This window comes from Nannobrachium achirus, assembly GCF_963921795.1.
Source record: "Nannobrachium achirus genome assembly, chromosome: 10".
NCBI lineage: Eukaryota > Metazoa > Chordata > Actinopteri > Myctophiformes > Myctophidae > Nannobrachium > Nannobrachium achirus.
This window is the reverse complement of record NC_137819.1, coordinates 65,237,904-65,251,474: the sequence shown is the minus strand read 5'-3', so window position 1 is coordinate 65,251,474 and position 13,571 is coordinate 65,237,904. Positions and strand designations below refer to the sequence as shown.

General features: G+C 44.7%; 1 protein-coding gene across 1 annotated transcript in view; it reads left to right on the top strand.

Moving 5' to 3' along the window:
• Positions 1 to 13,571, top strand: part of LOC308293231 (thrombospondin type-1 domain-containing protein 7A-like) — a gene marked incomplete at both ends in the record, with an annotated part of 287,387 nt that overhangs the window by 119,504 nt on the left and 154,312 nt on the right. The window contains 2 exon segments of the mRNA XM_080735667.1: positions 833 to 1,027; positions 3,658 to 3,924. Coding sequence (XP_080591793.1) covers positions 833 to 1,027; positions 3,658 to 3,924 — 462 coding nt within the window.

Sequence of the window (13,571 nt, the reverse complement as noted above, 5' to 3'; positions counted from 1 at the left end):
GTCATCGTCTGTATAATGCTAATGGCCAATGCCATGTGAAAGTTGTGATCAGTTGCTGAAGCGAGTGAATAGATAAAGGTGGAAATGCATTGTGTGACTGACCTACTGACTGACCTACTGACTGACCTCTCTAATTGTATGGTTGGTGCCTTGCATGGTTTCCTCCGTCACCGGTGCGTGAATGGGTGAATGTAATGCACAATCTCTGTAAAGCGCTTTGGATAAAAGCGCTATATAAATGCACCATTTACCATTTACCATTTATATGTTAGATGATAACGCCCAAGCACTGTACAAAGAAAGAAACCCTACCAGAAGCCCTGCCCAGTAGGGGAGTGGAAGCCTCGCACCCAACACCAAAGCTCTTCTCTCTCCTCTCCTCTCTCTCTTCCTCAGTGGTTTCTTACAGAAAGCATTAAGTCTCAAACCTCTGTCTCTCTCTCCTCTCCGTCCTCCTCAGTGGTTTCTTACAGAAAGCATTAAGTCTCAAACCTCTGTCTCTCTCTCCTCTCTGTCCTCCTCAGTGGTTTCTTACAGAAAGCATTAAGTCTCAAACCTCTGTCTCTCTCTCCTCTCTCTCTTCCTCAGTGGTTTCTTACAGAAAGCATTAAGTCTCAAACCTCTTCTCTCTCTCCTCTCTTTCCTCCTCAGTGGTTTCTTACAGAAAGCATTAAGTCTCAAACCTCTTCTCTTCTCTCTCCTCTCTGTCCTCCTCAGCGGTTTCTTACAGAAAGCATTAAGTCTCAAACCTCTGTCTCTCTCTCCTCTCTGTCCTCCTCAGTGGTTTCTTACAGAAAGCATTAAGTCTCATTCCTCTGTCTCTCCTCCTCAGCGGTGTCTTGCAGAAAGCAGGACGGGGGCCAGGCGGACATGGGGGCGTGTCTGCAGCATGCCAGCGCCATGCCCGCCCTCACCCAGCCATGCCAGCTGCCCTGCCAGGAGGACTGCCAGCTCACGCCCTGGTCCAAGTTCTCCCCCTGCACCGCCGACTGCGTGGGCGTGCGAACCCGCAAGAGGATGCTCGTGGGTGAGTGATGTACCGGAGATTATACAACAGGTAGTTCCAACGAAGCCCTCTGATTGGTTGAAATAGCGCTCTACCCGTGGTGATATTGAGCATTATGGAACGGGTCTCGTCAAGTAAAGAAATCAGGTGCGCTGGTCGCAAAAAAGCTGCCGGCTGGCTATCATTGTTATCGTAGGCGATGCCTTGTAAGCGGCTACGCTAGCAGTTTCATGTGAAGTTCAGGGACATTGTAGCTAAATGTTGCATTAAAACATTACACATTTCTATCAAATATCGTAATTCACCCTTGGTCAGCCTTCTGATTGGTCCCTGACTGACCAACCAGCAGGCTCTTTCTGCCTTGTCCCGCCCTGGTTCTGCCTTTTTTATGTTGAATTTGATAAAACATATTTTTTTGGAGGAATAAAAACAATTAAAAACATGCCCAGTCACTATACTGCACCTGAGAGGCTCCTTTTGACTGAAACCAAGTTTAAAATGAGAATTGAACACATAGAATAACAATAAGAAGCAACTGAATTTCAATGGTAGTGGATGGAGAGAACCTTTGTCCAACCAAAACACAGCAACCAATGGGTGCGAAGAGGGGCGGGACAACGGACGGGACTTGACAAAGGGTCAATTCAATTAGCTAAGACATATTTGGGATATTAGCCAGGTATCGTTTTAACGTTATCTTGTCTTATCTTATGCATCCATCCATCCATCCACGCATGCATCCATCCATCCAACCATCCATCCATCCATCTTCAGCTGCTTTTCCAGAGTGGGATCTTGAAGGTAACACTTCTAGCTGAGAGTTCCATGGGGAGGGGGAGGGGGGAGAGATGCCCCCTCCACTTTTGAGATAAAAATGAAACAAATAAACACAATGAGCAGCAAAGCTCCTTGGGGCCAAAGTTATTTGTCGCAAATTCGCTGTATGTCCGAGTCGCAGAGCTTGTCATTGGCCGAGCTTGCCTGGACGCTTAAATTAAATGAACTCATAAAAGGAAGCGCTCACTACACACTGTGTGTGTGTGTGTGTGTGGTCACACCACAGATGTATTTTACCTATGAGGGCGGATTATGACCTTTCATTTAGTTGGAAAAGGAGTGTTTGCTGAAATCCACAGACATACCACTCCATTCCCATTGAAATGCATGGCAGAATCCTCCTTCACACGTAGAATAGAAGAAGAAGTAGAAGTACAAAGTACAAAAGTATTGGCTTCAAAATGTACTTAAAGTACAAAATTATTTTGTAATAGCCTAATAATCAATCTACAAAGTAACTGGTAACTAAAGTTTTCGAATAAATGTAGTGGAGTAAGAAAAAACAAAACGAGATGTAGTGGAGTAGATGTAAAAGTACTGGATATTGGAAATACTCGAGTACAAAAAACACAAAAGTACAGTACTTAAAGAGGTGGTGCCATAGTTTTGTACTTTTTCTGGTTTTCATGTGTCTAGGAGGTTGACAGTACTTCATTAGACCCCCTGGTGTGGTTGTTATGAGCAATTATGTATTCCCTTTGTATTTGGGGTTTCTTCCTGGAGGCTGACACCTTGTGGGTCAAAAGTGCCGATCCAAAAACACAGATAGAGTGACATCATATAATCATCCCCTCCCCTTTTACCATTCACCCAACACTGTGGGCGTGGCTAACTTCAGCTGGGTCACCACCCACCATGACAACCAGGCATACTTAATGAACTGGTGGGTGTGGCCACATAAGAACATCATTTTAACTCTTTCTGTACATTTTTTTGGAAAAAATCTTCCTACTAGTATAATCATAATAGTAGATAATCATGTTTTAGAGCAGGGGTCTTCAACGTTTTCAGGCCAAGGACCCCCTAGTTGAGAGAGAGATGAAGCAGGGACCCCCACAACCTTTATAAAGTTTCATCGTTTGACAGCACAATCATCAGTGTATTTTGGATTCATGTCAATTTGTGTTTTCAGATATTTAACCACTTGAACCTTTAGTAAACTTGACCTTTCACTCTGTACTTAGTCTGCTCTTTTTCTCCCTCTACACCAAACCTCTTTGCCGAAAATAGACGATCTATAAGCTCACAACGCCTCACAGCGCGAGGCGTTGTGAGCTTGTAGATCTGCTATTTTTGGCTAAAGTTCTCAGAATATGGACTAACTAGGGTTCAAGTGGTTAATATAACAAAGGAGGAAAAAGGTTTCTATCACACAAAGATTTGGAGGCGCCCCCTGTAGTAACTCTGAGGACCCCCTAGGGGTCCCGGACCCCCTGTTGAAGATCCCTGTTTTAGAGGGGGAAAAAATCACGGCACTCCATCTTTAAGTAAAACAAACAGTTAAAACCAGAGAGAAGAGCGAAACACAAGAGTAAAGAAAAGAAGAGAGAAAAACAATATTGTAACGTGTGTTTACTATGGTCTATTATGTCGCATTTCCTGAACGTGTAATCAACTAGCGTCGACGTAGTGATGTAACATCATGACGCCTACGTCGTTACCACGGTAACCAAAGCATACATTTCGCTGCAGGGCAGCTTTGGGCTGACGCTGTCTGAGCGCACAGATCTTTAAGTGAATGTACTTCCACCGCTGCGTGTGTTTAACAGTCTGTTGCTTAAAGGACTCACAGTCTCTCTCTCTCCTCCTTCCAGGGAAGAGCAAGAAGCGAGACCAGTGCAAGAACAGCCAGTCGTACCCTCTGTCAGAGACACAGTACTGCCCGTGCAACAAGTACAACGCCCAGCCGGTGGGCAACTGGTCGGACTGCATCCTGCCCGAGGGGGGGCGCGCGGAGGGACAGCTGGGCATGAAGGTCCAGGGGGACATCAGGGAGTGTGGGCAGGGGTACCGCTACCAGGCCATGGTCTGTTACGACCAGGACGACCGCATGGTGGAGACCGCACGATGCAACAGCCACGGTGAGCCCCATCTAGCACTGTCACAATTATTACATAATCGTCTAATCGAAATTATTTTGTCATGATCGTCATAATCGTAATGTTGAAAAATGTTCATAGATTTTCAGACATTTTCGAAAATAGTGAGCAGATCTACAAGCTTACAACGTGTCGCGATGTGACATGTTGTGAACTTGTAGATATTGTAGCTATTTCCACTATCGTGTTCTTTTTTAAGTATAAGTTGTCAAATATGTCAGTAATTTCTTTGTATATTTCGGTTATGTGTGAGATCTGCCATGTGCAACTTCAAAGCCTACAAGCCAAATAGAAATGTGATTTCCAACGACAAAAACACTAACTGCAATTATTTGAGTTAATCGTCATGTAAAATAATCGTGACAGCCCTACAGCCCCACCCATGCCAGAACTCTGTGTCCGATGACCATCCCAATTTTGGAGAGCCCTAGACACCTGATTATCTTGTTTTTTTAAACGATGTTTTGTCAAATAAGTGCAACATTTTCTAATCAATTTGAAAAAATAAAATTATAATAAATGGTCAAAAATGTACGTTGCAATGAGACGCATTTTAGCTGGAGCTTCTATTTTTTAATTATTTTGGAAGCTTTTGATCATTTTCACATATTACATGTGCAAAATATATGGTCAGAAAGGTTGAAAGTGGTAAAAAAAAAATCTAATCTGGACAATTCGGGTATAACGTGATACCGATAAAATACGGTAAGTAAGAAAGTACTTCAGCTAGTGTCGTTTTAGATTTTAGATTTTTTTAAAGTGTGAGCAAACTAATTTAGAAGACGTGTTGAATCGGTCTTACACACACCATCACAGTGAGTACTGATAAACTGCCTTCAATATAACTGCCATGTGGTTTTAAACACCGTGGAATCAAAGTGTTCTTTATGGCTGATATTAATGATGATGCAGTAAATCCAGCAGTGATCCTGGGATCCATTGATTTGTCATCATTCTGGTCGTTTGGTGTCAGCGAGGGGAAGAGAAGGCCCGACCACTTGTTCTTTTTATTCTGGTCGTTTGGTGTCAGCGAGGGGAAGAGAAGGCCCGACCACTTGTTCTTTTTATTCTGGTCGTTTGGTGTCAGCGAGGGGAGGAGAAGGCCCGACCACTTGTTCTTTTTATTCTGGTCGTTTGGTGTCAGCGAGGGGAAGAGAAGGCCCGACCACTTGTTCTTTTTATTCTGGTCGTTTGGTGTCAGCGAGGGGAAGAGAAGGCCCCACCACTTGTTCTTTTTATTCTGGTGGTTTGGTGTCAGCGAGGGGAAGAGAAGGCCCCACCACTTGTTCTTTTTATTCTGGTGGTTTGGTGTCAGCGAGGGGAAGAGAAGGCCCCACCACTTGTTCTTTTTATTCTGGTGGTTTGGTGTCAGCGAGGGGAAGAGAAGGCCCCACCACTTGTTCTTTTTATTCTGGTGGTTTGGTGTCAGCGAGGGGAAGAGAAGGCCCCACCACTTGTTCTTTTTATTCTGGTGGTTTGGTGTCAGCGAGGGGAAGAGAAGGCCCGACCACTTGTTCTTTTTATTCTGGTCGTTTGGTGTCAGCGAGGGGAGGAGAAGGCCCGACCACTTGTTCTTTTTATTCTGGTGGTTTGGTGTCAGCGAGGGGAAGAGAAGGCCCGACCACTTGTTCTTTTTATTCTGGTCGTTTGGTGTCAGCGAGGGGAGGAGAAGGCCCGACCACTTGTTCTTTTTATTCTGGTGGTTTGGTGTCAGCGAGGGGAAGAGAAGGCCCCACCACTTGTTCTTTTTATTCTGGTCGTTTGGTGTCAGCGAGGGGAAGAGAAGGCCCGTCCACTTGTTCTTTTTATTCTGGTGGTTTGGTGTCAGCGAGGGGAAGAGAAGGCCCGACCACTTGTTCTTTTTATTCTGGTGGTTTGGTGTCAGCGAGGGGAAGAGAAGGCCCCACCACTTGTTCTTTTTATTCTGGTCGTTTGGTGTCAGCGAGGGGAAGAGAAGGCCCGTCCACTTGTTCTTTTTATTCTGGTGGTTTGGTGTCAGCGAGGGGAAGAGAAGGCCCGACCACTTGTTCTTTTTATTCTGGTGGTTTGGTGTCAGCGAGGGGAAGAGAAGGCCCGACCACTTGTTCTTTTTATTCTGGTCGTTTGGTGTCAGGGAGGGGAGGAGAAGGCCCCACCACTTGTTCTTTTTATTCTGGTGGTTTGGTGTCAGGGAGGGGAGGAGAAGGCCCCACCACTTGTTCTTTTTATTCTGGTGGTTTGGTGTCAGGGAGGGGAGGAGAAGGCCCCACCACTTGTTCTTTTTATTGGGCCTTGATTGGAAATCCAATACAGAGAGAGAACAAATCAATGAGGAGGAAACTAAGGGGTTGTTGCTGTGTTGCCCGGAGCCCAAATCCGTCATGATTCACATTAGCATTCCACCGCGTGGGTGCACGACTGTTTGTGTGTGTGTGTGTGTGTGTGTGTGTGTGTGTGTGTGTGTGTGTGTGTGTGTGTGTGTGTGTGTGTGTGTGTGTGTGTGTGTGTGTGTGTGTGTGTGTGTGTGTGTGTGTGTGTGTGTGTGTGCCTTCGAAGGGGAGAGAGAGGAGAATTGAATTAGCAGTCACACTGCTGTCACCTTCTCCAGGGACGTGCTGGGCCCCTGATTCAGCCCGGGAAAAAGAGTTGGAGAGGCCCTCATTGTGCGCTATGGAGAGAGATCTCTCTCTATAGCGCTGCTGCTACTCAAAGATTTGATTTGAAGTGACAAGCAGTAGGCCAATTATTGTACATGACTTATATTTTGGTCATTGTCGGGTGGAAACCTTGTAGGCCTATGTCCAAAACCGTTTGTTTTGTATTTATCATTTTAAATGATTTAAAGTAGTGAAAACAGCCGATCTACAAGCACAGCCGATCTACAACGCTTGTAGATCGGCTGTTTTCACTACTTTTGTGCGACGGCCCTGTATGAGGAAGCAGGGCTTTGCTTTGCGAAACAAATTATAAATTTGAAACTTGGAGATACGAGGTTCCTGTCCGACTACTTTGTTGGCTGCCCAGACCCCAAAATGGAACGAGGGCCGACATTTTATTTTATTTTTTTGGCCGGCCTGGACCGGCCGGGAATGAACCGGCCGTTCAGGAGTTGTCCTGCTTTTCCCAATGGCCAGCACGTCCCTGTCCTTCTCCATCCAGGAGATAAAACAGAGGAACACGTTTATATTCTGTGAGCAGAACCTCTGCCTCTCCTCACTGTCAGGCACGTGCACACATAGACATCAAAGGGGGCTTGAGCCCTTTTACCCGTCTGTAAAATGTTCCCTCTCCAGATTCAAGAGAATTGCCGTGTCCAAACTCTCTCTGAACTTGAATGCAGCATCTTTATGTTGACAGAATTGCCAGTATTGACTTGATAATGCTTAGTTTAGTTGTGGTAACAAGCACTGAAAATAGCCGACCTCCAAGCTCACAAGAGCTCAATATTTCCACTAAAGGCCCGTTTATAAATGTCAGCCCCTGCCAGACAGTGTTTTGTATTCAGTGCGGGCCGCAAACCGGGAGCCAGTAGAGGGAGCGGAGAAGAGGGGAGACCAGTTGAAGACCAGTCGTTCCGTGACATTTTGGATCAGTTGGAGAGGTTTAAGTGCACATGCTGTGAGGCCAGTGAGGAGAGAGTTACAGCAGTCGAGTTATGATTCACTTCTGTATGTGACTCACTACTGTATGTGACTCACTCACTAATGTATGTGATTCATTATGAGATTCACTGCAGTATGTGATTTACTGTGACTCACTATGTGAAGAGTGCACAACTGGACCGGGTCCTTTCGCTTCCATTGTGTGCACTCTCAGAGTTAAATTAGCACTGAGGACTTTGCCTTGTAGATTAGGCCGGGGATTCTAGGGGTTCAAATGCGGTATCGACTCGGGGGGGCCTTAACGCATATCAATACTGTCTGGGGGTCCTTATAGTTGAAACTGAACGGGTCAGAGAATGAGGTATGGCTCCTCCATACCTCCAAAACCTGATCAACCCCTACACCCCTACCCGTTCACTTAGATCAGCCAACACAGGGATGCTGACAGAACCCTCGCTAAAAACTCCAGGGCAAAAATCCACTCGTCCGAGACAGTTTGCCCTCCTGGCCCCCAAGCTGTGGAACAAACTCCCTGTCGCTCTTAGAACAACGGACTCACTTGCTAGCTTTTGCCGTGGACTGAAGACTCACCTTTTCAGACTCCACCTAAACCCTTTGCACTAATGAAACACTCAATGACCATATATGAAGCTAGTTGGCATTTTTTTGTAGGTTTTTTAGAATCCTTTTCTTTACTGATTATATTATTTTTAGATTGATATTCATATGCATGTGCAATATTGTTGTTGATATTCTGACATGTTATCTTGTTTATTATAGTGATGTATTACCTGCTTATTGTAAGTCGCTTTGGATTAAAAGCGTCCGCTAAATGCCTAAACTGTAAACTGAGTGCAGCTCCAGTGCTGTGTGAAGGGTTGGTGACTGCTAGGCAGTGTTCTTTTCCCTCTGCCTGTTAGCCTGAGGCTAACAGCAGCGGATCAGTGTTTGTGTGCAGAGATGAGGAGGTTGAGAGGTTTCATCCACAGCCAGGGACGTGCTGGGCCCCTGATTCAGCCCGGGAAAAAGAGTTGTAGAGGCCCTCATTGTGCGCTATAGAGAGAGATCTCTCTCTATAGCGCTGCTGCTACTCAAAGATTTGCCATTTCAGATCATGACAAGTGACAAGCCAGTGGGCCAATTACATTATTTCGTCGTTGTCGGGTGGAAAACTTGTATGTCCAAAACCGTTTGTTTTGTATTTTTATTATTTTAAAAATTATTTAAACTAGTGAAAACAGCCGATCTACAAGCACACAACGCCTCGCACCGCGAGGCGTTGTGTGCTTGTAGATCTGCTGTTTTCACTACTTTTGTGCAACGGCCCTGTATGATGAAGCAGGGCTTTGCTTTGAAACTTGGAGATACACGGTTTCTGTCCGACAGTGACGATTTACTTTGTTGGCCTCCCAGCCCACAAAATGGAACAATTTTATTTTTTATTTTTTCCTAATGGCCGGCCTTGACAGGCCGGGAATTAACCGGCCGTTCGGGAGTTGTCCCGCTTTCCCAATGGCCAGCACGTCCCTGTCCACAGCAGAGTAGAGAGGAGAGGACTCTCCTTCTCTGCTGCTGCCTGGGGACTGGAGAACGCCTGCAACGAAGGAAAGCTGGAAGTTTATTTTATTTGTACAGCAACAAGGCAATTCAATGTGCTTTAGGATAATATATATATATATATATATATATATATATGTGTGATAACAAATACAATTGCTAGTGCTGAAGAGAAAGAAAAAAGGAAAATAACTCAATCGAAGGCAGCGGCAAAAACCCAAGCGTCTTTAGTTGTGATTTAAAGGGATATCCCTTTTTTCTTTCTTTTTTTTCCTATTATATATATTTCTATTATATTTTCTATTATATTTATATCCCTATCCACCTGTTTCCGTGAGAATTTACTGTAGCATTATCTGCGGGACACTTCCAGAGGACAGCAGACATACAAGCTGACGTCGCGTCGCAGATGCAACCGTTGTGAGCTTGTAGATCACACTCGGCTGCGGCGCCGGAAGCTGCCTCACACCTTCTGTGCAATGCATAATGCAAATAGGGCCCCCATAGTTATGGGGGTGGCCCCCATAGTTATGGGGGCCCTATTTTTCGGGTATAAAGTCGGCTAAAACGAGTATTTTCCTATATTAAATCATATTAAATCAGGTATTTTTTGGTATATAGTCTGGATTTCTTGGTACCAACAGTCAGACAACAAGTGCCAGTTTCATAAAATCATTCAGTTCCCAGAGCTCAGTTAATCTACTTAGTTACTTTACACCACTGTCTACAACAGCAAGCAAACATTTTAGCCCGTGAACCTGTCTACAACAGCAAGTATGATGGTTCCCAAACTTTTTAGCCCGTGAACCAAGAGACATTACTACCTTGTACCAAACAAGTAGTGAAAATAGCAGATGTACAAGCTCACAACGAGTTGCTTCGCACTGTGTTCAGTGCGTTGTGACCCATACAACGTGTCCGCCACATCGGTCCAGACCCCAGTGTTAGGAAACAGCTAGCCTCGGAAACCCAGGCTTCATTGGCGATGGTTCTGGTACACCATAGCCATTAGCCACTAGCTAGCCCAAACGTTAGCCTAGCCAGGCAGCACAGCAGCATAACAACATAACATTCATTCATCATTACAAGTCTATAGCCACGAGCCCACGACTCACCAGTGAGGACGCCAAGGCTAGCAGAGGGCGATGTTTAATGTCTTCATAGCCTAGGTTGTGTTGTCTTGGTGTTCTGTATATTCCTTTATGGCCGTATTGTTATAATCCACCGAGTCCATGACGCATCAGTTACGCACGGAGAGACAGACGTTCAGACAGACAAGTTAAAAGGGAAGTCCTTTGAAAGCCATTTCCTCTCTGAACAGTGCCCAGAAGCACATTTCAAAACAAGAGCCTTTCTTTTTTTTTTTGTCTATACAATCGATCATTCAACACATGTTTATTTTGAAATTGTACTGGAAATAGAAGTAGCCAATAGCTCCTACTTCACGCCACTGATGTCAGAGCCTCTACTTGCCGATCGGCAATATTTTCCCCCCAACCCCCCTTTAGGGGGTGCGGTGGGACGTGGGGGAGGGGGTGCGGCCGCACCCCCAGCACCCCTACTTCCCTCCGTTTAATAGTAGGATTAAACGGTGTGATGTCATTGTTCAGTCTTACTTTTAAGTTTTAAGTTTAACCATCAATATTTGTTCCTTTTCTCACTCACCTCCAATATAAATTTAATTCCATGATATTTACTTCTTTCAGAGGTAGCAAAAGTGAATTGTAAACGAGCTGTTTTCCCCCCTTTCCATTTGCAAATAGGCCTACATTTATGGACTGAGACTGACCATTTAGTGAAGCCTATAATGATTATAATTTTAATAATGATTACATAGCCTACTTTTATTCTCATAATTATTTATTAATGTGGGTGTGCATGCGTGGTTTGGGTAACAGCATGTGTACAGTATGTGTGTCCACTAAACACAAACAGTGCTGTGTTGCTCAAATTAACTTCACAAAAGCAGATATACAAGCTCACAGCGCCGCACCGAGTGCCGCGCTGCGAGCTTGAAGATCTGCTATTTTTTTTTAAATCGTGAAAATTTGAATTTTGACCCGATTCTATGAGTGTCTTTTGAATCCTTCTAAGATTTTTGGAAAAAACCTATGTTTCTATGTCAGCAATCTGGCCAGCCATCGTCAAAGAAAAGGTCCTTTTCACTTAACTGGAGCTCAGTTAGTCTGTTCTTGAGAGACTACTATGTCAGTGGTTCTCAAACCTTTTCATGTGAAGGACCCCCAAAATGATATTTATTTGGCCACGGACCCCCATTTCAAAATATCTAGTTCCAGGGACCACCCAGAAGCAAAATGTTGAGTTACAAACGTTTGCTTTGAAAATACATATTCAAAGATTTGCACACATTTTCACGACTTTTTCAAAAATAGCAGATATACAAGCTCACAGCGCGGCACTCGGTGCCGCGCTGTGAGCTTGTATATCTGCTATTTTTCACTGGTTAAAGCATTCAATAATTCTAGGCCTAATGGGTTAACATATGCCTTATAGGAACATGTTTCTGGCCGCTGTAACCTCTCAGTTTGGCCTTTCTGCCCCTCCAAAAATCCTCCTCGATGCCAGCCTACTCACTGTAGCTTTTTCTTCTCTTTTCCTCAAAGAAAAACATTTTTTTAAACATTAATGCCTTTTGTAGGGAATGTGAACTTTTGGCTGCAAATATTTCTTTTAGACGAATATTGGAAATGTGTAAATGACCGCGCCTTGACCCTAAAATGATAGAACGCTAGGCCTCCTTTTCATCATTTAACTTTCACTTTCTAGTTTGGTGTATAAATATTTGATAAAATGCGTCATACAGTGTAAATCAAACTGCGTGCTTGCAGACAGCGTTGCGGGTCTTCCCCCCCCCCCCAGGCCAGAGCAGAAGGATAAGATGAAGCTCATGAAATGAACAGAGTTGAGTTGTTGTGGGTTTTTATGTTCTATTAGTGCTGACATGCATGAACCAGCATGATGAAACCCTGCTGAAACTCTGCTCTGGTCGTGTCCTCAACATGAACCCTGCACACGCACACACGCACGCACGCACGCACGCACGCACGCACGCACGCACGCACGCACGCACACACACACACACACATACACACACACACACACACACACACACACACACACACACACACACACACGCAGGGGGTCGGCAGTGGCTGGCTCATGGGTAGAGTTCCCCGTCATTAGATCCCGGGCTCCCCCAGAGTTAGTGTGGAAGAGTCCTTGAGCAAGACTCTGAACCCCTAACTGCTCCTGATGAGCAGGTTGGTGCCAAGCATGGTTTCCTCTGACATCACTGTATGAATGTGTCTGTGAATGGGTGAATGTAATGAATGTGTGTGAATGGGTGAATGTAATTAATGTGTGTGTGAATGGGTGAATGTAATGAATGTGTGTGTGAATGGGTGAATGTAATGAATGTGTGTGTGAATGGGTGAATGTAATGAATGTGTGTGTGTGTGAATGGGTGAATGTAATGAACGTGTGTGTGAATGGGTGAATGTAATGAATGTGTGTGTGAATGGGTGAATGTAATGCACAGTCATTGTAATGCACCTTGGGTAAAAGGCGAGAGATATATAGATTAACTTTTTGTTTTCAAATACGATACTCTGGTATGGTCCTGTTAATACGAACCCTCCAGCTATATATATATATTTTAAAGAGGCATCATTATGGCAAGACAAACAAAACATTTGAATTGCTGTGGGTTTACTGGTAACCTTAACTTTAACGCTTTAGGGCAACAAACAAGTTATATTTATATGTTAAACAAAAATAAAACTCTCTTTCCACAAACTCAACTTTGTGACATTTTCAGTTGGTTTTCCCAAAACCTTTCTCTTTCTCTCTCTCTCTCTCTCTCTCTCTCTCTCTCTCTCTCTCTCTCTCTGACCGAACAAACAAAACCACAGAATAGCATCTGAACTTCAGCATGAAGCGCGCGGAGGAGAAATGGAAAGGTTCTTTGACAGTGAGAATAAAGGGCGTGTGGAGGCGCAGGTCAAGAAGCCAGCAGTCATCCTCCTCCATGCTCTGGTAGTTTCACTGCGTTTGTCTCAACGCTCCGGTAAACAGCATCACAGTGATGATCCTCAGAGGTCGCTCTGACCTGTCGGTTCTCCCTCTCTGTGGGAGAGAGATGGGATCAGGGACGAACAGAGAATATAGAGAGGCAGGGGCTGACACAGAAAATAGCAGACCTCCAAGCTCACAACGCGTCTGAGCTTGGAGGTTGGCTATTTTCGGTGCTTGATACCACACTGAACTAAGCATAATCAAGTGAATACTGGAGATGTGGCGTAACGGCATGGATTTCTACACAGAGTGGGCAATTCTTTCAACATAAGATGCTGCATTCAAGTTCAGGAGAGTTTGGACAAGGCAATTCTCTTGAATGCTGCCTTCAGGTATGGCATGGAAAGAGGGGGCATTTGCATTTCTTTCACCATAGTAAAAACTGCATTCATGGTC